Source organism: Rattus norvegicus, chromosome 13 (genome assembly GCF_021556685.1).
Source record: "Rattus norvegicus strain SHRSP/BbbUtx chromosome 13, alternate assembly SHRSP_T2T, whole genome shotgun sequence".
Classification (NCBI taxonomy): domain Eukaryota; kingdom Metazoa; phylum Chordata; class Mammalia; order Rodentia; family Muridae; genus Rattus; species Rattus norvegicus.
The window spans coordinates 12,802,469-12,826,314 of NC_141546.1; the positions used below are offsets into that span (position 1 = coordinate 12,802,469).

The following is a 23,846-nucleotide window of genomic DNA, read 5'->3' on the forward strand; positions in this document are numbered from 1 at the left end:
AAGCAGCCACCTCTGTATTTGCCATGCTTGGGCTGAGCCTCTCAGGAGACAGCTATATAAGGTTCCTGTCAGCATGCACTACTTGGCATTAGCAATATTGTCTGGGTCTTGAGGTTGTATGTATTTGGGCTGGATTCCCAGGTTGGGCAGGCTCTCAATGGCCATTCTTTCAGTCTCTGTTCCAACCTTTGTCTCCATAACTCTTCCTATAAATATTTTTATTTCTCCTTGTAAAAAGGACTGAAACATCCAGACTGTAATCATTCTTCTTCTTGAGCTTCATGGGGTCTGTGGATTTTATCTTGGGCAATCCAAGCTTTAGGGCTATTAAATGCTTATCACTGAGCACATACCATGTGTATTCTTTGTGACTGAGGTACCACACTGAGGATGATCTTTTGCAAATTTGACAAATATGATGAGTTGAGCCATCTAGAGAACCAGACACAACATTGTGGATATAAATGAATCAACATGACTGAATGGTATGTAATAAAGTGAAGTGTTAATATGGTTCATACAATTCATTACTCCAAAGGGTCTGGTGGGAGTAAAACAATATGATATAAATAACTAGGCAGGGACAATAGAAGTAGAATAGTAACTTGTAAGATAAACTGGGAGATAAGACTTTAAATGAAAAGAACAACATGGTTAGTCATGAGAGGTGGGCACTGGTTTAGGCATGGACAAAGGTCTTATTATTAAGAGGGCAACATTTTATAAGTATTTTTCACAAGTCACAGTAAGGAAATTACTGACACTGGCAAAAGCTGAGAGTAGGGAAGAAGGACTATGAAATAGCATCATACAGATTTTAGTTGTGTCTTGTTTGCACCATTCTCAGTGGACTCCTCAAGTGCAGTACGCACATGCTCCAGGAAGGTCACTCACTTAACATTTAAACAGCAATCGCAAAATTAGAGTAGAAAACGGCTAGTCTTCCCTTTTACAATAGTGAGAATGGAAACATTGCCATGGGCCTGGGAGGAGATGTTGGACTCCGTGCAGTTGTTGGCTACTGTTGAAATTCCTCCCCTTCTCTAGTTTTACCTCCATGGACTTGGAACCTTCAACCTCCCCAGTTTTAAAGTGTTGGTTTTTGACTTTTGATATATATATATATATATATGTATATACACACACACACACACACACACACACACACACACACACACATGTTTGTGTGCAAGAAGGGCCATTTGTTTGTACAGTGTATGTGGAGGTTAGATGATATAACCTTGGGTATTGTTCCTCAGGTGCTATTCACTTTTGGATTTTGAGTAAAAGCCTGTCAATAGACTGGAATGGAAAAAGAAGGTTAATACATAGTCTGTCTGATAGTCCCCAGGGGTCTTCCTAATTCCCAATCCATAGGATTACACATGTGAACAAAGCTGCTCACCATTTTTCTAAACATGGAACCTCGGGATGAAACTCAGGACCTTACATTTACAGAGAACACTTACTGACTATGTTCTTTCCCTATTCATGGGCATTCCATTGACATTTTCTGGCAGCTTCTGACAGTCTATATTTCTACAGAGCTAGAGTTGTCTTCTCTATCTTCATAATGCAAAGAAAGCAGAAAAGCAAAATGGACTAAAATATATCAATGCTTGAGGTTTATTCAGATCCTCAATTGATTAGAAACACCATAAAATGGTCATGGGTTAAAACAAAAGTCTTTAGGGCTACTTTTTATACAAATATTGTACATTTATTTCCTCAGTTCTTTCACTCACTTTTAAAAATAAATACCCTATGCTGGTCAAATATTAGGATACATCTAGATTTACTTTTTCTTATTTCCTGAGTGAAGTACATGCAATGATCTGGTGAGATGGTTTAGCCCAGCCTAGTAAATGCTAGATTTACAAAATGGGATCTGAGGCCTACAAGTGTCAGATCTACCCACACTTGTCCTGTCCTCCACACCTCGTAGACTGGCTTGGCTATGCACCATGCCTCCCATCATTCCCATGATAAGACTATACTAACCTTAGCACCCCAAAAGTGAAATTTACAACTTTGTAATTTCTGCTGCTTTGACAAATGACTCTGGATGACAAAAACAATAGCAAAGCAGGCAGCTGAAGCAGAGATGATGAAGGATTTGTTTGGTGAAAGAGCAATGACTTAGGCTAAGAAGGTGATGAATTTTGGATGATATCTCTTGGCAGTAATTAATGAGATAGGAGAAAGGTCTCATGTAGGGGGAAGTACCTGTGATATAAAAAGAGGGTTGTATTTCTTAATGAGACTGGGGAGCCTGTCACATCACTATGCATTATCAGAATTTGTAATGCTTTCAAAATTAATTAGCTTTCCACTGTAAAGAAATTCAAATAGAAACCCCAGAGAAAATTTAATAAAGCTTAAAGTCTCCTGATGGCTTGGTGGAAGGTATCAAAATCCTTTAGGACCAGAAATATAAAATTCCAACAACCTTCTACTAAATTAGCAACAAGATGTGTACCTTAAAAGAATGGAGAAAAGAATGGAGAATCTGCGACCTAAATATCTGAAGAATAGACACATAATAGTTACATAAGAAACCAAGTTTGAGACAATAGGCTAAAATTCTAGCTCTTTATCTCAACTACTAATAAAGAATGGAAATATACTTATGGCCAAAATACATATTTTTGTGTTGTATTCTTTTGAGGCAGAAGATCTGTCAGTTAATATGTTTGAACTGAGTATGTACTTGAGGTTGACCTTGAGCTTTTGATCATTCTGCCTTTCCCTCCTTAGTAAGTGCTAAGATAACAGGCAGGGTTAGAAGGTATTGGTGAGAGAAAATGGTCTTTGTTCACCCATGCAGGCATTTTTCTAGTAGAGCTACAATCTGTATTCAAGAGGCTTATTTACAAACTAATAGAAAGAAGTGATTATTATACAAAATTAAATATGAAGGTGCAGGTGAGGGATACAGGAATGAAGATGTGTGTAGGAGCCACTGCTCCTGGAAACAATTCAGCTTTTTTCCCTGAGGCCTCTTACTTGTGTATGTTTGAAAAATGTAAGTTGGTGATTTTGACGTTGGCAGTTAAAAAGTAACCTCATGTCAAAAGATTATTATCTTTTTATTCCAGGAAAAGGTTTCATGTCACATGACTGAATACTTCCAGGTATAAATGCAAGGCCACCAAGAAAGATGAGAGCAAAGTTTGCTCAAGCCCTGCCTTGACACAGCTGTTTATAGCATTATTGCTACTTTAGCGACACTGACCCTTAAAAGTTCAATTACTATTGAGTGAAATTGGCCATATCCATGCACAGTACTGGGCATTTAAGAACTTAAGTTTGTTGGTTTTATGGACTTCTTAACTGGATAGGTGATAAAGGCAATTTTAAATTAAATTTGCCTATAAATTATTAAATGAAGTCACTTAAAACAGATGGATATTTCCAAAGTGGTTGTACCAGTTTGCAATCCCACCAGCAATGGAGAAATGTTCCTCTTTCTCCACATTCTCACCAGTATCTGTTGTCACCAAGTTTTAGATCTTAGCCACTCTGATTGGTGTAAGGTAGAATCTCAGGGTTGTTTTGATTTGCATTTACCAGATGACTGACTAAGGATGTTGAACATTTTTAGGTGCTTCTCAGTCTTTTGCAATTGCTCAGTTCAGAATTCTCTCTTTAACTCTGTACCCCATTTTTAATTGTGTTATTTGGTTTTCTGGAGTCTAACTTCTTTAGTCTGTTGTACATTTTGAATAATAACCCTCTATCAGATGTAATGTTAGTAAAGATAGTTTACCAATCTGTATGTTGCCATTTTGTCCTATTGACAGTGTCCTTTACCTTATGGAAGCTTTTCAGTTTTCTGAGGTACCATTTGTCACTTTTTAACCTTAGTGCCTGAGTCACTGGTGTTCTGTTTAAAAAAAATTTCCTTGTTCCAACTTGTATGAAGCTGTTGACCACTTTCTCTTCTCTTAGTTTCACTGTATCTTGTTCTACGTTGAGGTCCTTGATCCACTGGTCATTAAGTTTTGTACAAGGAGATAAAATGAATCAAATAGCATTATTTTATCAGCAGACCATCAGTGAGACCAGCACTATTTCGTGAAGAGGCTTTCATTTATCCACTATACGGTTTTAGCTTCTATGTCAAAGATCAAGTATCCATATGTGTGGGGGGTTTATTTCTAGGTCTTCAGTTCTATTCCACTGATTTATCTGTCTGACTCTGTGCCAATACCATGAAGTTTTCATCATTATTCCTATCTAGTACAACATGTGGTCAGGTATGTTTATTCTTCCAGAAGTTCTTTTAGTTTTGAGAATTGTTTTTGTTATTTTGGTTTTTTTCCTTATTCCATATGAACTTAGGAGTTGCTCTTTCTATCACTGTGAAAATTGGAGTTTTGATGGGGATTGCATTGAATTTGTAGATTACTTTTGGTAAGATGACCATTTTACTATGTTAATTTTACTGATCCATGAGCATGGGAGATCTTTCCATCTTCTGATGTCTTTTTTAATTTCTTGCTTCAGCGACTTGAAGTTCTTAGAATACAGATCTTTCACATGCTTGGTTAGACTCATACTAAGATATTTCATATTATTTGTGACTCTTATGTTGGATGGTGTTTATTAGCTGTAGGAGTTCTCTTGTAAAACTTTTGGGGTTGCTTATGTATGCTATCATATCATTTGCAAATAGTGAAAACTTGATTTCTTCATTTGTATCCCTTTTGACCTCCTTTTGTTGTCCAAATGGTCTAAGTAGAACTTTGAGTTTCTCAGAAAATTGGAAATAGTTCTTCCTGAAGAAACAGCTATTCCACTCATGGGCAAGGACATGAGCTCCAATATGTTCATAGAAGCCTTATTTATAATAACTAGGAGATGGAAACAATCCCTATGTCCTTCAATGGATGAATCATTATAGAAAATGGGGTACATTTACACAATGGTATACTACTCAGCTATTAAAAACTATCACAACATGAATTGTGCAAGCAAATGAATTGAACTAGAAAATATCATCCTGAGTGAGGTAACCCAGACCCAAAAGGACATACATGATGTCTTAGGGTTCTTCTGATGTAAAGAGACAGTATGAGCAAGGCAACTCTTATAAAGACACCATGTAATTGGGGCTGGCTTATAGCTTCACATGTTCATTCCATTATCATTATGCAACAACATGGCAGCACCCAATCAGGCATGGTGCAAGAGGAACTGTGAGTTCTACATCTTTATTTTAAGGCTGCTAACAGAAAACTGACTCACAGCTATCAATAACGTCACACTCTCAAAAATGACACTTCCTGGGCCAAGTATATATAAACCATCCCATATGGTATATACTTATTGCTAAGTAGATATCAGTCAAAAAGTTCAGAATACCCATCATAAAACTCATAGAACAAGAATGAAGGTTCAAGTGTGGCTACTTCAATCCTATTTAGAAGGGGAAACAAAATAGTCACAGGAGGCAGAAGGAGGTACTTGGGTGAAAGAAGGGAGGAAAAGAAAAGGGAAGAGTGACAGGGCCAAGTATGGGAAGAAAAATGAGGGATGCCTAGAGTGTCAGGAGAATGAATAGAAATATGCATCATTGTGGAGAGGAGAATGGGTATGGAGATGAGCACTAGAAAGTTCCGGACACCAGGGAATCTAGAGGCTCCAGGACCCAATAGAGATGACATTAGCAGAAATGCCCAACAGTGGGAGATACAAATAGAAACTAAAGAAACCACCTCCAGTAGATAAACATAGCCCCCAATTGAGGGATGGGATCACCCAACCATTTCAAAAATTTTAGCCCAGAATTGTTCTAGACTAAAGGAAATACAGGTGCTAAAATGGAGCAGAGACTGAAGGAAAGCCATCCAGAGACAACCCCAACATTCCATTCCTCCCAGGCCTAGACAAAAAACCCCAATACTATTGCTGATGCCAATTTGTACTTGCAGCCTACCACAGCTGTCCTCTGGGAGATTCTGCCAGCACTTGACTGAGACAGATCCAGATACTTACAGCCATTTATTTGATTGAGCCCAGGGACCCCAATGGAAAAGTTAGAAGGATTGAAGGAGCTGAAGGTGATTAAAATCCCCTAGGAAGAACAACAGTATTAACTAATTCCCTCAGAACTCCAAGGTACTATGGCACCAAGCAAAGAGCAGTCTGTGGCCCCTGCTACATATTTAACAGAAAACTGCCTTGTCCTTGTAAGATGAAATAATTAATATCATTCTCCCTGAAAATGTTTTTCAAGGTAAAATGAATGTTGGCCTTCTGCGATGAAGAAGGCCTGGAATCACGCAGAATCAGGAGTATCTTGGAATAAACAAGAGCTGGGCTTTCACATATCTGTGGGTATATTTCTACTTAAGAAAAAGGCACATGTTTTCTTTGGAGAAGGTTATTTATTATTTTATTTTCATAATAGGAAACAGAGACAATATTACTAAGTTTTTTAACAGTGTGCTGACGAAGTATATTAACTCCTTAGGGTACCCTTGATATTGTTATAAAATCAGCAGATAAATGCCACTGCTTAAACGAAGAAAATAAATTCATAATGAAACAGTTTGTATGTTCATTATTATGCCTTCAAGCAAGAATTAAGATAGCTGCTTTCCTGATTGTATCCTTTCTTCTAGCACAATGATTCTCAAAATATGGTCATGACACTTTTGGGGGTCAAATGATCCTTTCACAGACATCCCATGTAAAATTTACTTTCTGACTAACGGTGGTAGCAGAATTACAGTTATAAAGTAGTAATAAAATAATTTTATGGTTGGAGGTCACAACATCATGAGGGACTTTTTAAAGGATTGCAGCATTATGAGGGTGGAGACCATTGTTATCGAACCATCTTCATTTCTGCTCACCTTTACAGCCTCCTTTTCTTCAAGATTCATCCCTACTTAAAATTCACTAAAAACAGTTCCCAAGATAGCATATGAATACCATGACAGCCTAAGAGAATTTTTCAATTATCCTGAGTGGAAATTTTCTCTGTTTTAGAATGTGAAGGAGAACACGCTCCTTTCCTGCCGTATAGAAAGAGCTTCACAATAGCTTACAACACTTAAAAAGAAAAGCTGAGCATACTTATTTCTGATTGCAAGTGGCAAATTGTTATCCAAGGCCATAGGACTCTTAGCTTTGAAATTGCCTCATCACTATTGTGAGTCCCACTGAGTATCAGCTGAGGCGCACACACACACACACACACACACACACACACACATATATGTTGTGGAACTACATACTCCTTTAAAGTGCTTACTTTGTAAACTTGAAGACCAGAATTTAATCCCAGTGCCTAAATCAAGTTGGATATGGTAGTACATATTAGTAATCCCCAGAAGTAGAGAAACTGAGATGTCAAGACCATTCTGTGTCAGCATCAGCTCAGCTGAATATTCCAGACCAAGTGAAAAATTCTGGGTCAAAAGATATTCTTCAGAAACACTGGAGATTTCGCTCTAGCTGCTTTTTGCATCTACACATATGCACATAGACATAAACATACACAAACACACACCCTTTAATTCTCAATATGAATAAACTCGTATTCCATAAGCAGCATCATTCACCCACACAGCTATGTGACTTGGAACAAGTGGGTACTTACTGTAGGAACATCCATAGACCTCTACTCTCATGCCAATATTTCCATTTCGATTCCACTCCATGGGCACAAATCGAATAAAGCGGGCTCTCACAGAGTGCAGCAGCTTGTGGTGAACCACACTGTCAGCATTCAAGTTTCCAGCAAATGTCTGAAGAGAGAAAGAAACTCAGTGACTTATATAGTACCAAGCCATGTCAAAAGAAACATGGATGTTTCTCCACTAAAATTTTTGGGAATGTCAACAATAATAACAAAACAAGAGAAGACAAAACAAAATAAAGGCCCTAGTTTCCCTGTCATTATTCTAATGTGCAACTCCTGCTTCAGGCCTTAAAATTTTTATAAGTACAATATATTAATCTTTAGGATGTTCCTCTCATATCATATTGTTCTAAATGAAGGAAGCAGCATGTGTATGACACCTGAACATTTAAATGTTAAACATATCATGATGTTCCAGTTTCCAAAATGTTTATACTCACTGTGAACAATAAATTGCCTGACAATACCCTTCTAGAAGAAAAGGTGCTTTACTGAAATAATTGTCAATGTTATTTAAGACCAGTTACTACATAAAACACATAACATAATTATCTCCATTTTAAAAATTGAAAGAAAAAAGTTGTGCAGTATGGGAAACCTATAAGGAAATAAATCTTCAAATAATACAATCACATAGTAGTTCGAAAATTAGCCTGAATTTCAGTTCCTAGACGGTCCTATTACAAGACCCAACCTTTTTTTTTATATAGATCCCACTTTCTATGCAATGATCAAGTTTTACAAAAATGAATCATTACAGTCAAGCTATATGTGTAGTTCATTCTTTTGTTCATTTGTGATTGATGTTTATTTGCAAAAGTTACATATAGTCTGAAGAAATGGGTCAGTGGTTAAGAATGGGAAAAGGGAAAATGGGATAACATTAGAAATAAAAATTAAAAATTCAATAAAAATGTTTTAAAAAAAGAATGTTCACACTTAACTTTGCCCAATAACCAGGTCTAGTGTGGTCAGGAATCTTGGAGAACATAAAACCATCACTTTATTAAACCAACATGATCTGTAAATCCATTCTTAATATTTGTTCTTATATGCACATTTAAGTGAAATCCTTACACCTGGTCAAGAAAAAATTTTGTTGAAACAGAATCCATCACAGAAAACACAACTCTGGAAAATGTAGAGAGCAATAAGTTTAGGATGGGACCAACTGATACATACAGCCACAACAGGACTCCAGCACCTAAGACTCAGGGACCATTATGGAAGAGATGGAGGAAAAAAATGTAAGAGTAAGAGGAACAGAACACTTCCTGTGAAATTAAGTCTCTTAAGAATATCAAGGGAGTTATAACCAGGAAGTCTTACCCACATTACTGCCTAAGTAAGCTCCAAACAAGGACAAAACCAATAGACATGTTAACATGAAAGGAGGAAGTTCAGGAACTATAGGCAATTAAGGAATGCTGAGAACGGGAGGTACCCTGAAAAGTGCCCCACATTTGGTTATCCAGTATCAAATGATCAGTCCTGAAAGCAGATACATATATTCAACATTGTAGAGACTGAACAGGTTTATACATATACATATGCATATACATATAAACATACATATCCATATGCACATACACATATACATATAAATATAGGCATACATGTATCTATGTGTATATATGTATATGTATATATATATATATATATATATATGAACAATTTATAGAAAATAAGGTTTTAAATTTGAGGTAGAAAATGGAAAGTACATGGGATGGGAATGGAGATAGGAAAGGGGAGGACATGATAAAATTATATTTTAATTTCAAAAATAAGAAGATACATCTTGTAGTATAATGAAAACTTTCTAAACAAGTATGAAGAATACAGATTAAATTCCAGCACCCATACAATGAGCATGAAATGGTCCCATGCTTACTCATAATCCCAGAATTAAAGGGGGAAGATATACTAAGGTTGCTGAAATTTGTTGCCTATCAGCTTAGCCAAAATCCAAAAGTTTATACTTCAGAAAGAGGGTCTGCTCAAAGGACCAAGGCACAGAGTGTTAGAAGAGGAATGTCATCTGGACCCTGTATGTGCTCACGCACACTCACCCATGCTCAAATATTCACATATACCACATATACATACATGCTTCATAAGCAAATACACACACACACACACACACATACACACACACACACACACACACACACACACACACACACACACACACAGAGTATAAGACCTGTTTGGTTCACTTGTATTATATCTCATAGACTTCATCTACATGGATTATTATTTTACAATTATTATTTTTCTGTAGACAGTTTCCAATCCTAAGCATAAAAAAAATCAGGATCAAATATCCATAATAAAATTGAACATCTAAAAATTTTTTAAAGAGCATGGTTCGGTTTAAGTCAATGTGTTTATGTTATACAACTGTTCCAACTGAGCTTGCCAAGGTTGTTGTCTATATTTCAGTGAAAGCTGTCAGCTATTACTCAGAAATGTGTGTTTCACGAAGATATGATTGTCTCTCTCAGCTTCAGTAATCTTGTACATCGCTTTCCTGATCATGTGCAGTGACACAAAACATTACAGACCTGATTTCACTCTAGTAAGAAAACACCAAGAAAAACTATTTTTGAGACACAGAGAGGAAGAAATACCCACCCCCCAAATGCACACATACAAAGAGAGAGAAACAGAGACAGAGACAGAGAGACAGAGATGGACAGAGAGACAGAGACAGAGACTGACAGAGAGAATGGGGTGGGGAAGGAAGGGAGAGAGAGACAGAGATTGATGTAGAGACAAAGAGACAGACAGGGACATGGACAGAGACAGAGAAAAATTCTTCAAGGACATATTTGTGAAAATAACATTGTGTGAATGTATATTCTGTATTCTAAAATAGTAATTCTAAAATTCTGATTCCTTGAAGCTCTAATCAAGATATTTGAAAATCAAAATTTTCTGAATGCCATCTAAAGGCCTGTCTCTCCAGGAGGGCAAAATAAAGGGAAGGAAGTACTAGAAGCTCGGAACTAATCAAAGAGACATTTTCTCACATTTGATAAGGTACATTTAAAAAACACAGTGTTAAAGCTGAAATCAATAAACTGACTTCAGCTTCTATGTTCCTGACTCTTCTTTTTGAGTATGTGATAAAATGGGTTTACATAAGACTCTCAGATAATGGAAAAAAAAAGAAATAATATACAAGGAGTTGGCCTGCTATTGAGGATGAGCAAGGATTGTAAAACATTACATTTTAGGAATGAAATAGAAAATCAAAACAAGGAATTTTCTGAGTTCAAGCTTTTTTGTTTGTTTTGTTAGTTCATAATTTGAAGTGCAGTTGAAACTACCAACTTTTTAACAGTTTCACAAGTCAATCTCTGATTTCAGCTGAGGACCACTCCTCATTTGATGGCTGTATAGGTACTTAGTTGCAGCTTTGTGCTTAGTGAAAGGAGATCCTTGATCCTCTTTTGTTGTGAATATTTTTTTTAATCTCAGATTGAAACATTTGGTCCTGCAAGAAGCCCCTTAAGCAGGAAGGTAAACAGCTCAACTAATACAAGCTTCAAGAGGTCCCTGAAACTAACTAGATTTGATAGGCTTCACCTTACTTGAGTAACAATAGTACCTGAGAGTCACTCTCAGAAAAGCAAAAGTTGCCTGTAAGAAACAAAAAACATCCAAGCTGCCTGAACAAGGTTTGACAAACTAAAGAATGTGGAATGGGCATTATCCAACCTATTGATCTGCATGAAGGCTGTACAGTGTGCTCTAGATTATGCAGATTTATCCATGAGCTATCATCCATGCTGGGGTAGGCCTTGATGATACAGCTATCTGAATCATTTCTGCTTCTGTATGTAACGCTTTATGCATAATCCTGGAAACAATTCCAACAAAACTCACTGATACCATGATGGATGCGGTACCCATATCTTGGTCTGTTATGGATTCCCTGAAAACACTCTAGCCAACAAGAGCATGGGAAACACGTCTCTGGCAGGTTTTTCTCTTCTCTCCCATTCCTTCAGCCTTGGTAATTCCAAGTACTGAAATTCATCAATCAAAAGGTCCCTTTGGCTTACCCAATTATCATGCCCAATCAAAATTCAACACATCATTCTAAAATAAGGTTACCGCTGTACCTTTATAAACTACCATTTTCCCATGAGCCACATCTGTTTCCTCTCTACCTAGAGGAAGTCCTTTGTTTTCTGGGACAAATACCCCTCTCCCTGTTCTCTTCCTTTTGTCCCCCATCTTCCATCTTCTGTCTGTTTCTTATTTCTCACTCTTTGTCCTTCTTGGGCAAATAATGTTCCTTTGGGCTTTGGTCTTGTGTGTCCTGGGCTGATACTCATCACTTTATTTCTTATTTGAAGTAAGTAGACATGTGTTGAATATCTCCAGGAAAAGTTTTATCACATAACACCTTCTCCATTACATTCTGCCTCTTTTGTCTAGTTTTAACCTCAATAATAAGGAATAACAAAAGAGAGATAGAAGGGAGAATTTCAGGGACATAATATGCCATAGTAATCCTTGACACAACAGTCAAAGACACGGTAAAACAGAAAAAGTTCTGAACCAAAACATCCAGGAAATCCAGGACACAATGAGAAGATCAAACCTAAGAAAAATAAGTATAGAGGAGAGCAAAGATTCCTGAACTAAAGGGCAAGTCAATATTTTTAACAAACTTATAAAAGGAAACTTCACTAACCTAAAGAAAGAGACACACATAAACATAAAAGAAGCCTACAAAACTTAAAATATGTTGGTACAGAAAAGAAAATCCTCCCATCACACAATAGCCAAAACACCAAACACACAAAACCAATAAAGAATATTAAAAGAAGTAAGGGGAAAGCGGCAAGTAACACATAAAAGTGAACATATCAGAATTGCACCAGATTTCTCACCAGAGACTATGAAAGCCAGAAGATCTTGGGCAGATGTCATACAGACCCTAAGAGAACACAGATGCCAGCCCATGCTACTATATCCAGCACAACTCCCAATTAACATATATGGAGAAACCAAGATATTCCATGACAAAAACAAATTTATCAAATATCTTTCAACAATCCCAGCCCTACAAAGGATAATATATGGAAAACTCCAACAAAGGAAGGAAACTACACTGTAGAAAAATCAAGAAAATAATCTCCCTGCAACCAAACCAAAAGAAGAGCCACAAAAAACATAATTCCCCCTCTAACAACAAAAATAACAGGAAACAGCAATGACTATTCCTTAATATCTCAACATAAATGGACTCAAGTCCCCAATAAAAAGACATAGACTAACAGACTGGATATGGAAAGAGATCCAGCATTTAGCTACATACAGGAAATAAATTTCAGTGACAAAGATAGACACTCCCTTTGAGTAAAAGGCTGGAAAATAATTTTCCAAGCAAATGGTCTGAAGAAACAAGCGAGAGTAACAATTCTAATATTGAAAAAACTCAACTTTCAAACAATAGTTTTCAAAGAAGATAAGAAAGGACACTTCATATTCATCAAAAGAAAAATACACCGAGATGAACTCTCAATCCTGAATATCTATGCTTCAGATGGAAGGGCACCTACATTCATAAAATAAACCTTACTAATGCTCAAAGTACACATTATACCTCACACATTAGTAATGGGAGATTTCATCATGCTACTCTCATCAATGAACAGATCATGGACACAGAAAGTAAACAAAGACATGGGGAAACAAACAGAAATTATGAACCAAGTGGATTTATCAGATATTTATAGAATATTTTCTGCTAAAACAAAAGAATATACATTCTTTTCCACAGCTCATGGTACTTTCTCCAAAATGGATTAATAATCCATCACAAAAGAGGTCTTAACAGACACAAGAAGATTGAAATAATCCCATGCATTCTATCAAATCACCATGGACTAAGGATATTCTTTAATAACAAGAAAAATGACAGGAAGTCCACATACACATGGAAGATAAACAATGCTCTACTCAGTGCTAACTTGGTCAAGGAAGAAATAAAGAAAGAAATTAAATATAGCTTATAATTTAATGAAAATGAAGGAACAACATACCCAAACACATGTGGGATACAATGAAAGCAGTGCTAAGAAGAAAACTCATAGTCCCAAGTGCCTGCAAAAAGAAACTGGAGAGAGCATACATTAGCAGCTGGACAGCACACCTAAAAGCTCTAGAAGAAAAAGAAGTAAACATACCCAAGAATAGTAGAAGGCAAGAAATAAACTCAGTGCTGAAATCAACCAAGTAGAAACAAAATAATCTAAACAAAGAATCAACAAAACCAGGAGCTGGTTTTTGGGAAAAATCAATAAGTTATATGAATCCTTAGGCAGACTACCAGAGGTCTCAGAGAGTAAATTAAGATTAACAAAATCAGAAGTGAAAAGGAAGACATAAAAACAGAATCTGAGGAACTTCAACAAAAAATCAAGTATCCCACTACAAAAGCCTTATTCAACCAAACTGGAAAATCTGGATGAAATGGACAATTTTCTAGACAGATGCCAGGTACCAATGTTAAGCCAAGATCAGATAAGCCATGTTAACTGTCCCATAACTCCTAAAGTAATAGAAGCAATTATTAATGTTCTCCCAACCAAAGAAGAAAAGCCTAGGAACAGATGTGTTTATTGCCAAATTCTTTCAGACCTTCATAAAAGACCTCATATCAATACTGTCCAAACTATTTGACTTAGTCACAAGTATCATGGCCAAGAAGCAAGTTGGGGAGGAAAGGATTATTCAACTTATAGTTCCATGTTGCTGTTCATCATCAAAGGAAGTCAGCACTGGAAACTAAGCAGGTCAGGAAACAGGAGCTGATGCGAAGTCCATGGAGGGATGTTACTTACTGACTTGCTTCCCCTGGCTTCCTCAGCTTGCTCTCTTACAGAACTAAAGACTCTCAGCCCAGCGATGGCACCACCCACAATGGGCTGGTTCCTCCTGCACCCTTGATCACTAGTTGAGAAAATGCCTTACAGATGGGTCTCCTGGAGGCATTACCTCAACTGAGGTGCCTTTCTCTGTGATAGCTTCAGCTTGCATCAAGTTGACATACAAAAACAGCCAGTACACTATTCCACAAAACATAAGGAATACTACCTAATTTCTTCTCTGAAGCCATAATTAGGCTTATACCTAAGCCACACAAAGACCCAACAAAGAAAGAGAACTTCCAACCAATTTCTGTTATGAATATTGATGCAAAAATACTCAATAAAATTCTTGCAAACCGAATCCAAGAACACATCAAAAAGGTGATCCATCATGGTAATGTAGGCTTCATCCAAGGGATGCAGGAATGGTTCAGTACACCGATATCCATAAGCGTAATCCACTGTCTAAACAAACTCAAAGGAAAAAAACCCGATCATTTCATTAGATGCTGAGAAAGTATTTGAAAAAATTCAACACCGCTTCATCTTAAAAGTCTTGGAAAGACCAGGATTTCAAGGCCCATACCTATACATATTAAAGGCAACACATAGCAAAATGGTAGCATATCTCAAACTAAATGTAGAAAAACTTGAAACAATCCCACTAAAATCAGGGACTAGACAAGGCTGCCCACTCTCTCCCTACTTATTCAATACAGTACTTGAAGTCCTAGACAGAGCAATCAAACAACAAAAGGAGGTCAAAGGGATACAAATTGGAAAGGAAGAAGTCAAAATATCACTATTTGCCAATAACAAGGTAGTAGGCTTACATGATGCCGAAAGTTCCACCAGAGAACTACTAAGCCTGATAAACAACTTCAGCAAAGTAGCTTGGTATAAAATTAATCCAACAAATCAGTAGAATTCCTCTACTGAAATGCTGAACAGGCTGAGAAAGAAATTAGGGAAATGACACCCTTCACAATAGTCATGAATAACATAAAATACCTGGGTGTGACTCTAGCCAGGCTATGAAAGATCTACATGAAAAGAACTTAACATCTCTGAAGAAAGAAATTGAAGAAGACCTCAGAAGATGGAAAGACATCCCACTAATGGGTTGGTATGATAAATGTAGTGAAAATTGACATTTTTGCAAAAGTAATCTACAGATTCAATACAATCCCCATCAAAATTATTCCAACTTAATTAGTCATAGGATTAGAAAGATCAATTTGAAAATTCATTTGGAATAACAACTGCACAATAGCAAAACTATTCTCAACAGTAAAAGAATTTCTGGGGGATTCACCATCCCTGATCTTAAACAGTATTAAAAAGCAATAGTGATAAAAACTGTATGGTATTGGTACAGAGACAGGCAGATCAATGGTATAGAATTGAAGACCCAGAAATGAACCCACATACCTATGGTCACTTGATATTTGACAAAGGAGCTAAAAACCATCCACTGTAAACGAAGATAGCATTCTCAACAAATGGTGCTGGTTCAACTGGAGGCCAGCATGTAAAAGAATGCAAATTGACCCATTCTTTTTTTTTTTTTTTCAAAATACAATTTCTTTTTTATTGGCTACTTTTATTTACATTTCAAATGTTATCCACTTTCCAGTCCATAAATTCCCAATCCCATCCCCGCTCCCCATGCTTCTATGAGGGTGCTCCCCTACCCATCAGCCTACCTCTTCCTGCCTCCCACCCTGACATTCCCCTACACAGGGGGGGGTGAGCCTTGGGAGGACAAAGGGATTCCCCTCCCATTGGTGACCAACAAGACCATCCTCAGTTACATATGCAGCTGGAACCATGAGTCTGTCCATGTGTACTCTTGGATGGTGGTTTAGTCCTTGGGAGCTCTGGTTGGTTGGTATTATTGCTCTTATGGGGTTGCAAACCCCTTCAGCTCCTTCAGTCCTTTCTCTAACTCCTCCACTGGGGACCCTGTTCTCAGTTCAATGGATGGCTGTAAGCATCCATCTCTGTATTTGTCATGCTCTGGCAGAGCCTCTCAAAAGACAGCTACATTGAGCTAATGTCCTTATGCACCTCATGGTATAAGCAATATTTTCAGGGTTTGGTGGCTGTATATGGGCTGTATCCCAATTGGGGCAATCTCTGGATGGTCTTTCCTTCAGGCACTGCTCCAAACTTTATCTCTGTATTTCCTCCTATTAATACTTTTGTTCCCCCTTCTAAGAAGGACTTAAGCATCTGCAATTTGGTCATCCTTTTTCTTGAGCTTCATGTGGTCTGTGGATTTTATCTTATTTGGGGCTAATATCCACTTATCGGTGAGTGCATACCATGTGTGTTTTGTTGTGATTGGGTTGCTTCACTCAGGATGATATTTTCTAGTTCCATCCATTTGCCTGTGGATTTCATGAAGTCGTTGTTTTTAATAGCTGAGTAGTGATACATTGCCTATATGTACCACATTTTCTGTATCCATTCTTCGGTTGAAGGACATCTGGGTTCTTTCCAGCTTCTGACTATTATAAATAAGGCTGGTAAGAACACAGTGGACCATGTGTCCTTGTGATATGTTGGGGCATCTTTTGGGTATATGCCCAGGAGTGGTGGTATAGCTGGGTCCTCAGTAGAACTATCTCTAATTTCTGAGGAACCTCCAAACTGATTTCCAGAGTAGTTGTACCAGCTTGCAATTCCACGAAAAATGGAGGAGTGTTCCTCTTTCTCCACATCCTCGCCAGCATCTGCTGTCACCTGAGTTTTTTATCTTAGCCATTCTGACTGGTGTGAGATGGAATCTCTGGGTTGTTTTAATTTGCATTTCCCTAATTAGTAGGGATGTTGAGCATTTCTTTAGGTGCTTCTCAGCCATTTGGCATTCCTCAGCTGTGAATTCTTTGTTTAGCTCTGAACCCCATTTTTTTTATTAACTTGAGTATTTCTTATATACATTTCGAGTGTTATTCCCTTTCCCGGTTTCCGGGCAAACATCCCCCTCCCCCCTCCCCTTCCTTATGGGTGTTCCCCTCCCAACCCTCCCCCCATTGCCGCCCTCCCCCCATAGACTAGTTCACTGGGGGTTCAGTCTTAGCAGGACCCAGGGCTTCCCCTTCCACTGGTGCTCTTACTAGGATATTCATTGCTACCTATGAGGTCAGAGTCCAGGGTCAGTCCAAGTATAGTCTTTAGGTAGTGGCTTAGTCCCTGGAAGCTCTGATTGCTTGGCATTGTTGTACTTTTGGGGTCTCGAGCCCCTTCAAGCTCTTCCAGTTCTTTCTCTGATTCCTTCAATAGGGGACCTATTCTCAGTTCAGTGGTTTGCTGCTGGCATTCGCCTCTGTATTTGCTGTATTCTGGCTGTGTCTCTCAGGAGAGATCTACATCCGGCTCCTGTCGGTCTGCACTTCTTTGCTTCATCCATCTTGTCTAATTGGGTGGCTGTATATGTATGGGCCACATGTGGGGCAGGCTCTGAATGGGTGTTCCTTCATTCTTTGTTTTAATCTTTGCCTCTCCCTTCCCTGCCAAGGGTATTCTTTTTCCTCATTTAAAGAAGGAGTGAAGCATTCACATTTTGATCATCCATCTTGCGTTTCGTTTGTTCTAGGGATCTAGGGTAATTCAAGCATTTGGGCTAATAACCACTTATCAATGAGTGCATACCATGTATGTCTTTCTGTGATTGGGTTAGCTCACTCAGGATGATATTTTCCAGTTCCAACCATTTGCCTACGAATTTCATAAACTCATTGTTTTTGATAGCTGAGTAATATTCCATTGTGTAGATGTACCACATTTTCTATATCCATTCCTCTGTTGAAGGGCATCTGGGTTCTTTCCAGTTTCTGGCTATTATAAATAAGGCTGCGATGAACATAGTGGAGCACGTGTCTCTTTTATATGTTGAGGCATCTTTTGGGTATATGCCCAAGAGAGGTATAGCTGGATCGTCAGGCAGTTCAATGTCCAATTTTCTGAGGAACCTCCAGACTGATTTCCAGAATGGTTTTACCAGTCTGCAATCCCACCAACAATGGAGGAGTGTTCCTCTTTCTCCACATCCTCACGAGCATCTGCTGTCACCTGAGTTTTTGATCTTAGCCATTCTCACTGGTGTGAGGTGAAATCTCAGGGTTGTTTTGATTTGCATTTCCCTTATGACTAAAGATGTTGAACATTTCTTTAGGTGTTTCTCAGCCATTCGGCATTCCTCAGCTGTGAATTCTTTGTTTAGCTCTGAACCCCATTTTTTAATAGGGTTATTTGTTTCCCTGCGGTGTAACTTCTTGAGTTCTTTGTATATTTTGGATATAAGGCCTCTATCTGTTGTAGGATTGGTAAAGATCTTTTCCCAATCTGTTGGTTGCCGTTTTGTCCTAACCACAGTGTCCTTTGCCTTACAGAAGCTTTGCAGTTTTATGAGATTCCATTTGTCGATTCTTGATCTTAGAGCATAAGCCATTGGTGTTTTGTTCAGGAAATTTTTTCCAGTGCCCATGTGTTCCAGATTTCTGCTCTCATTTTCATTTCACCTGTTATTCATCATTATTAGGCAGGTGGATCTGGGAAATTATCAATGTTCAAGCACGGATTCCCCAAATTAAAAAAAGAAAGGTAGTGTTTCTCAAAATGATCCTTGGAATACAATGGGGGTTTGGGGGAGAAAAAAAAGAAGGTAGAAGGCATTTCCACAGTAAAGGAATTAATTTCTGATGCAAGGTTTAATGATAGATTGAGACCAAAACTGTGGCTGTTTATTGCAATCTTTGAAGTCTAACTCTAAGTGAATGGGAACCAAATTAAAAACATGAAACTTGCTTTTGACAACAGAAAAGAGTATGTGCCAAACTAAGGAGATACCTCAAGCAGTGATACTTCCTTTGCTAGCATGATGACCTCATGACCCATGTAGAAAGTTGTACCCAGTTGCACATATATTCTAGTTCTGGGGACAGAAACCAGAGGGTTTCTGAGGCTTGCTGGCTAGCTAGGCCAGTTGATGTAGCAAGGTACAGGTTCACTGAGAATAAACTTACATCTACTTCTGTCCTCCACATATATGCCACCACAAGAGAGTTCAGAGGTTCCTCCATTTTGTAATCTTGATAAGTCCAGTTCAGGATTTGCTAGAACTTGATCTTGAGGAAAATTACATGGAAAATTATGTAACTATTTTAGAAGGCTGAAGACAAAACATTTGAAGTAAAACTGTCTTCTAAACTGTCTGCTTGCGAAAGATTTGCCTCAAATTTGTCTCCTCACATTAGCTTCAGAGAGATAACCGGATGTTTGCCTTTTATAGCCTCTTCTTTTAAATACTTTGGGCTATAATTAGATCCAAAATAACCATTTCCTCTAAGCTAGCTAAAATAAAAATTTACTGTTGGCCATGTCTGAGTGGTCTGAGTCATTATATCTGGTGGGAACTCATGACATAGGAATACACATCTGCACATACAGAGAGAGAGAGAGAGAGAGAGAGAGAGAGAGAGAGAGAGAGAGAGAGAGACAGAGACAGAGACAGAGACAGAGACAGAGACAGAGACAGAGGAAGAAGGAAGAGTCTTTCTAATTGCTGAAAGAAATGTTAGTCTTTGAACTGTATCAGAAGCTAGTATCACAGATCTATTTCTTTGAAACTATATATACACATGGAGATAGGTTTTCCAATTTTACCAATAAGTCTTCAAAGATTCAGCTTTACTTTCCAATTACCTGCCTTTTGTTAGGAACATTCTGAGTAATGTCATTGGAGAGTTGACATAATGATGTAGGAAGTCACTGGACTTTGAAGGAGAAGTGTAAATTTTACTTATATTTATTTTTCACATTCCACCTCAGGGATTCCATATTTTCAATCAGAATCTTTTTTAATCTCTCTTATCTCATTTATTGAGTAGAGTTAAAGACTCCTAGTGGAATGAACTATGGAACCCCGAAAAGAGTTGCACAGCTGCAATCTCGAACCAGAAGTGCCAAGGCCAGAGAAGCTAAAAGTTCCGCAGTCCAGGATATTACTAAGTTTGAATCAGCAATATAGAAAATCAATACGTCAAAAAGTGGAGTTTCCTCAGGCATTCATTGTGATAGGAGGAAAAGGCTTGTGTCAGCCTGAGGATACTTCAAACAATGTTGAAAACTTGTGAGATCCCTTACAGGAATTACAAAGTAGAACTAGCCATTGGCAGGACCAGACCCTGGCCATGGCTTCACAGTGATACTTACCACTTGCCTCCTACTTTAGTCTAAGTAGAAAACTACTTTGATTTGAGAAGTAGAAGGGTCTTTCACCCCATATGATATATTAGATAGACAGATAGAGAGATAAATGTTTGTGTGTGTGTGTGTGTGTGTGTGTGTGTGTGTGTAATTGTCAGCTTGTTATGCTGGCAACACCAGTCTCTGATGCCAACTCTGTTATTGGTGTTGTTCAAGATGAAAAGGAGACCACACATGAAATGCACTTACTGATAAGCAGATATTAGCCCAAAACCTTGGAATACCCAAAATACAATTCACAAACCACTGAAGCTCAAAAAGTAGGAAGACCAAAGAGTGGATGCTTCAGAAATTCTTAGAAGGGGGAACAAAAATACTAACAGGAAGAAATATGGGTGACAAAATGTGGAGCAGATACTGAAGGAAAAGGTCACCCAGAGACTTCCCCACCTTGGGATCGATTCAATATACAGATTCCAAACCCAGACAATATTGAGGATGCTAAGAAGTGCTTGCTGACAGGAACCTGATATAGCTGTCTCCTGAAAGGTTCTGCTATAGCTTGACAAAGAACAGAGGTGTATGCTCACAGCCAATCATTGGGCTGAGAATCGGGTCTCCAATAAAGGAGTTAGAGAAAGGACTGAAGGAGCAGAAGGCATTCTCAACCCATAGGAAGAACAAAAATATCAACCAACCAGACTCCCCAGAGCTCCTAGGAACTAACCCACCAAGCAAAGAGTGCACAAGGAGGGACCCATGGCATCAGTCGCATATGTAGTAGAGGATGGCCTTGTTGGACACCAGTGGGAGATGAGGTCCTCGATGCCTCAGTGTAGGGAAATGCCAGGGCAGGGAGATAAGACTGGGTAGATGAGGAAGTACCCTTATAGAACCAGAGGGAAGGAGATTGGGATAGGGCGTTTCCGACGGGAAACCGGGAAAGGGTGTAACATCTGAAATATAAATAAATAAAATATCAAATAAAAAAAAGAAATGGGGAGAAATTTTCCTCTCTAATGTCCTCTGATTTCTTCCCTTCTCTTTCTTTTCTCCCCTGTTCTTGCTCACCATATGATGTCACAGGAGAGGAGAGCTATCTGCAGATTAGGAAGTTGGTCTTCAGCAGATGATGGATTTATAAATTTATATTGTTTTTCCTGATTCAAAAATCAGGAGAAATAAATTTCTTTCTCTTAGTTCTATAGAGGGTACAGTGATTAAGACAACAGATCTTTAGAATGAACAGTGCGCACTGATGACTTAGAAATCTAGATACAAAGAGTCCCTCTATACAAACACAGCATCCAAGAATGAGTTGTGCCTCTTTTTATTAATGAAGTATCACATATTATTTTTCACACATGATGACTTAATGTTTAACTCAAATGAGAAATTGCTTGAAGATTTGAGTTTATTACCAAGCACTGAAAATCAGACATATTAGCACACTTCTATAATACCACCACTTAAGAAATGGACACATGAGCATCTGAAAGTCATTGTCATTCATGTCTACATAAATAAATTTGAGGTCAAACTGGACAATACAAAAGCCTATACCTATGCCATAAAATGCCTAAGGGGTTACAACTTTGCAACCTCAAAATTTCCAAAGATATTGGTTTCAGAATCAAAGACTTTATAAAGCCTAGTGTTAACTACTATTCAGCAGCAGAAGCTGGAGTCTGTCACTAGCCTGGTGTCCACAAACCTGAATCAAAAATGCCCAAGCGTGTGATTTCACTTACACATATATGCCATATGTCCTACACTGTTTCTACTGTTGTTTGCAGATCATCTGAGGTTCTAAATTAACTCATACATAGTGAATTTTCTGAGCTAAGAAAGAATTTTTTTTTTATTTTCATGTCATTTTGGAACATATGTAGAAAGCTATTCATTTATAACATAATAAAAGTGTTGTGGTTTGCCCTGGAGTTATCTGTATTTTGTTGTAATTTCAGTGCTCCAAGGACAGCTTCCTAGTCACATTCTCAGGAACCAGGAGACTTCACCAGAACCTTCTCCCCATTGAATTTGTAAAATAAAGGTGAGGGGCAGGTGAAGGATAGAAGGAGACCTGTCATTGGAGGAGAAGGAAGGATGGGCGGGAGAGAAGTTTGGAGGAAGAGGAGGAAACTAGAACAGAAAAAAGAAAGGAGAGAAGGGGAGAAGCCATGGCAGGTGACCGCAAGATTCTGCTCTGTGTATTTGCAGGTTGTTATTAACATTCTTAAGGAATGGATGGTACTGGGCTTTGTATGTTTAGGTGGGCAATTATATCTTATCATTTGGGTCAAAGGTTATTTTGTTGCGTGGTCTTTCATGTGGAGATTTAAGTGTGATGAAGTGTGGGGCAGCTGGTCTGGGCCACCACACAGTTTTGATGTGTTTACACCAAGGTATCTAGCAGATATCTTGGGGCACTGAGCTGCCGGACCTAGCGAGATAAAAGTTACTTTTTAATTTTTTATATTTTTACAACAATATAAAAGTGATAATCTTACATTGGATTTAAAATCGTAAGCTAATTTTCAATTAACAGTTTTTGTGGAAGTGGAAAACTGTTGCTTAATATATCCTGAATTTCATTTGCTACTTCAAAATATTATAGTTATGAAATGTTTAAACAGAATAAAACCACAGTAAAACAAGATAAAAAAAATATGCCCTAGAATTGAGAATTGATCAGCCTTTTCCATTTGCTTGCACCAGTGCTTCATCCGCAGGCAATAATCATGCTCTCTACTGCTGTTCTCCACCATCATCAGGGGGATCAGGGGGATCAGGAGGCTGAAGACATAATGTAGAGGATTAACACTGGGTAAACTTGTTCATACCTAACTGTGTTAAGTATGAGAAACACTGAGTTTTTGTCCAAACTTAACATGTTTTCTATGCTTAAACCCAGAATTCTGAGTGATAGTTCCAACAAGACCTCTTAATTTAAAGTTAAGAAATTATTCATTAAGAAATTCTTCTGGCAACTAAGAAGTATTCTGAATCCTCAAACCCCTGAGTGTGGCATGCAGCATACTGGTTATCTGCTTTTTCTTTGTTTTTCTAGGTGCCTTGTGCATGTGTTC

At 38.0% G+C, this 23,846-nt stretch overlaps 1 protein-coding gene across 1 annotated transcript in view; it reads right to left on the reverse strand.

Moving 5' to 3' along the window:
- The window catches only part of Cntnap5bl1 (contactin associated protein family member 5B like 1), a 985,855-nt gene that overhangs the window by 591,572 nt on the left and 370,437 nt on the right, over positions 1 to 23,846 (reverse strand). The window contains 1 exon segment of the mRNA NM_001329899.4: positions 7,613 to 7,760. Coding sequence (NP_001316828.2) covers positions 7,613 to 7,760 — 148 coding nt within the window.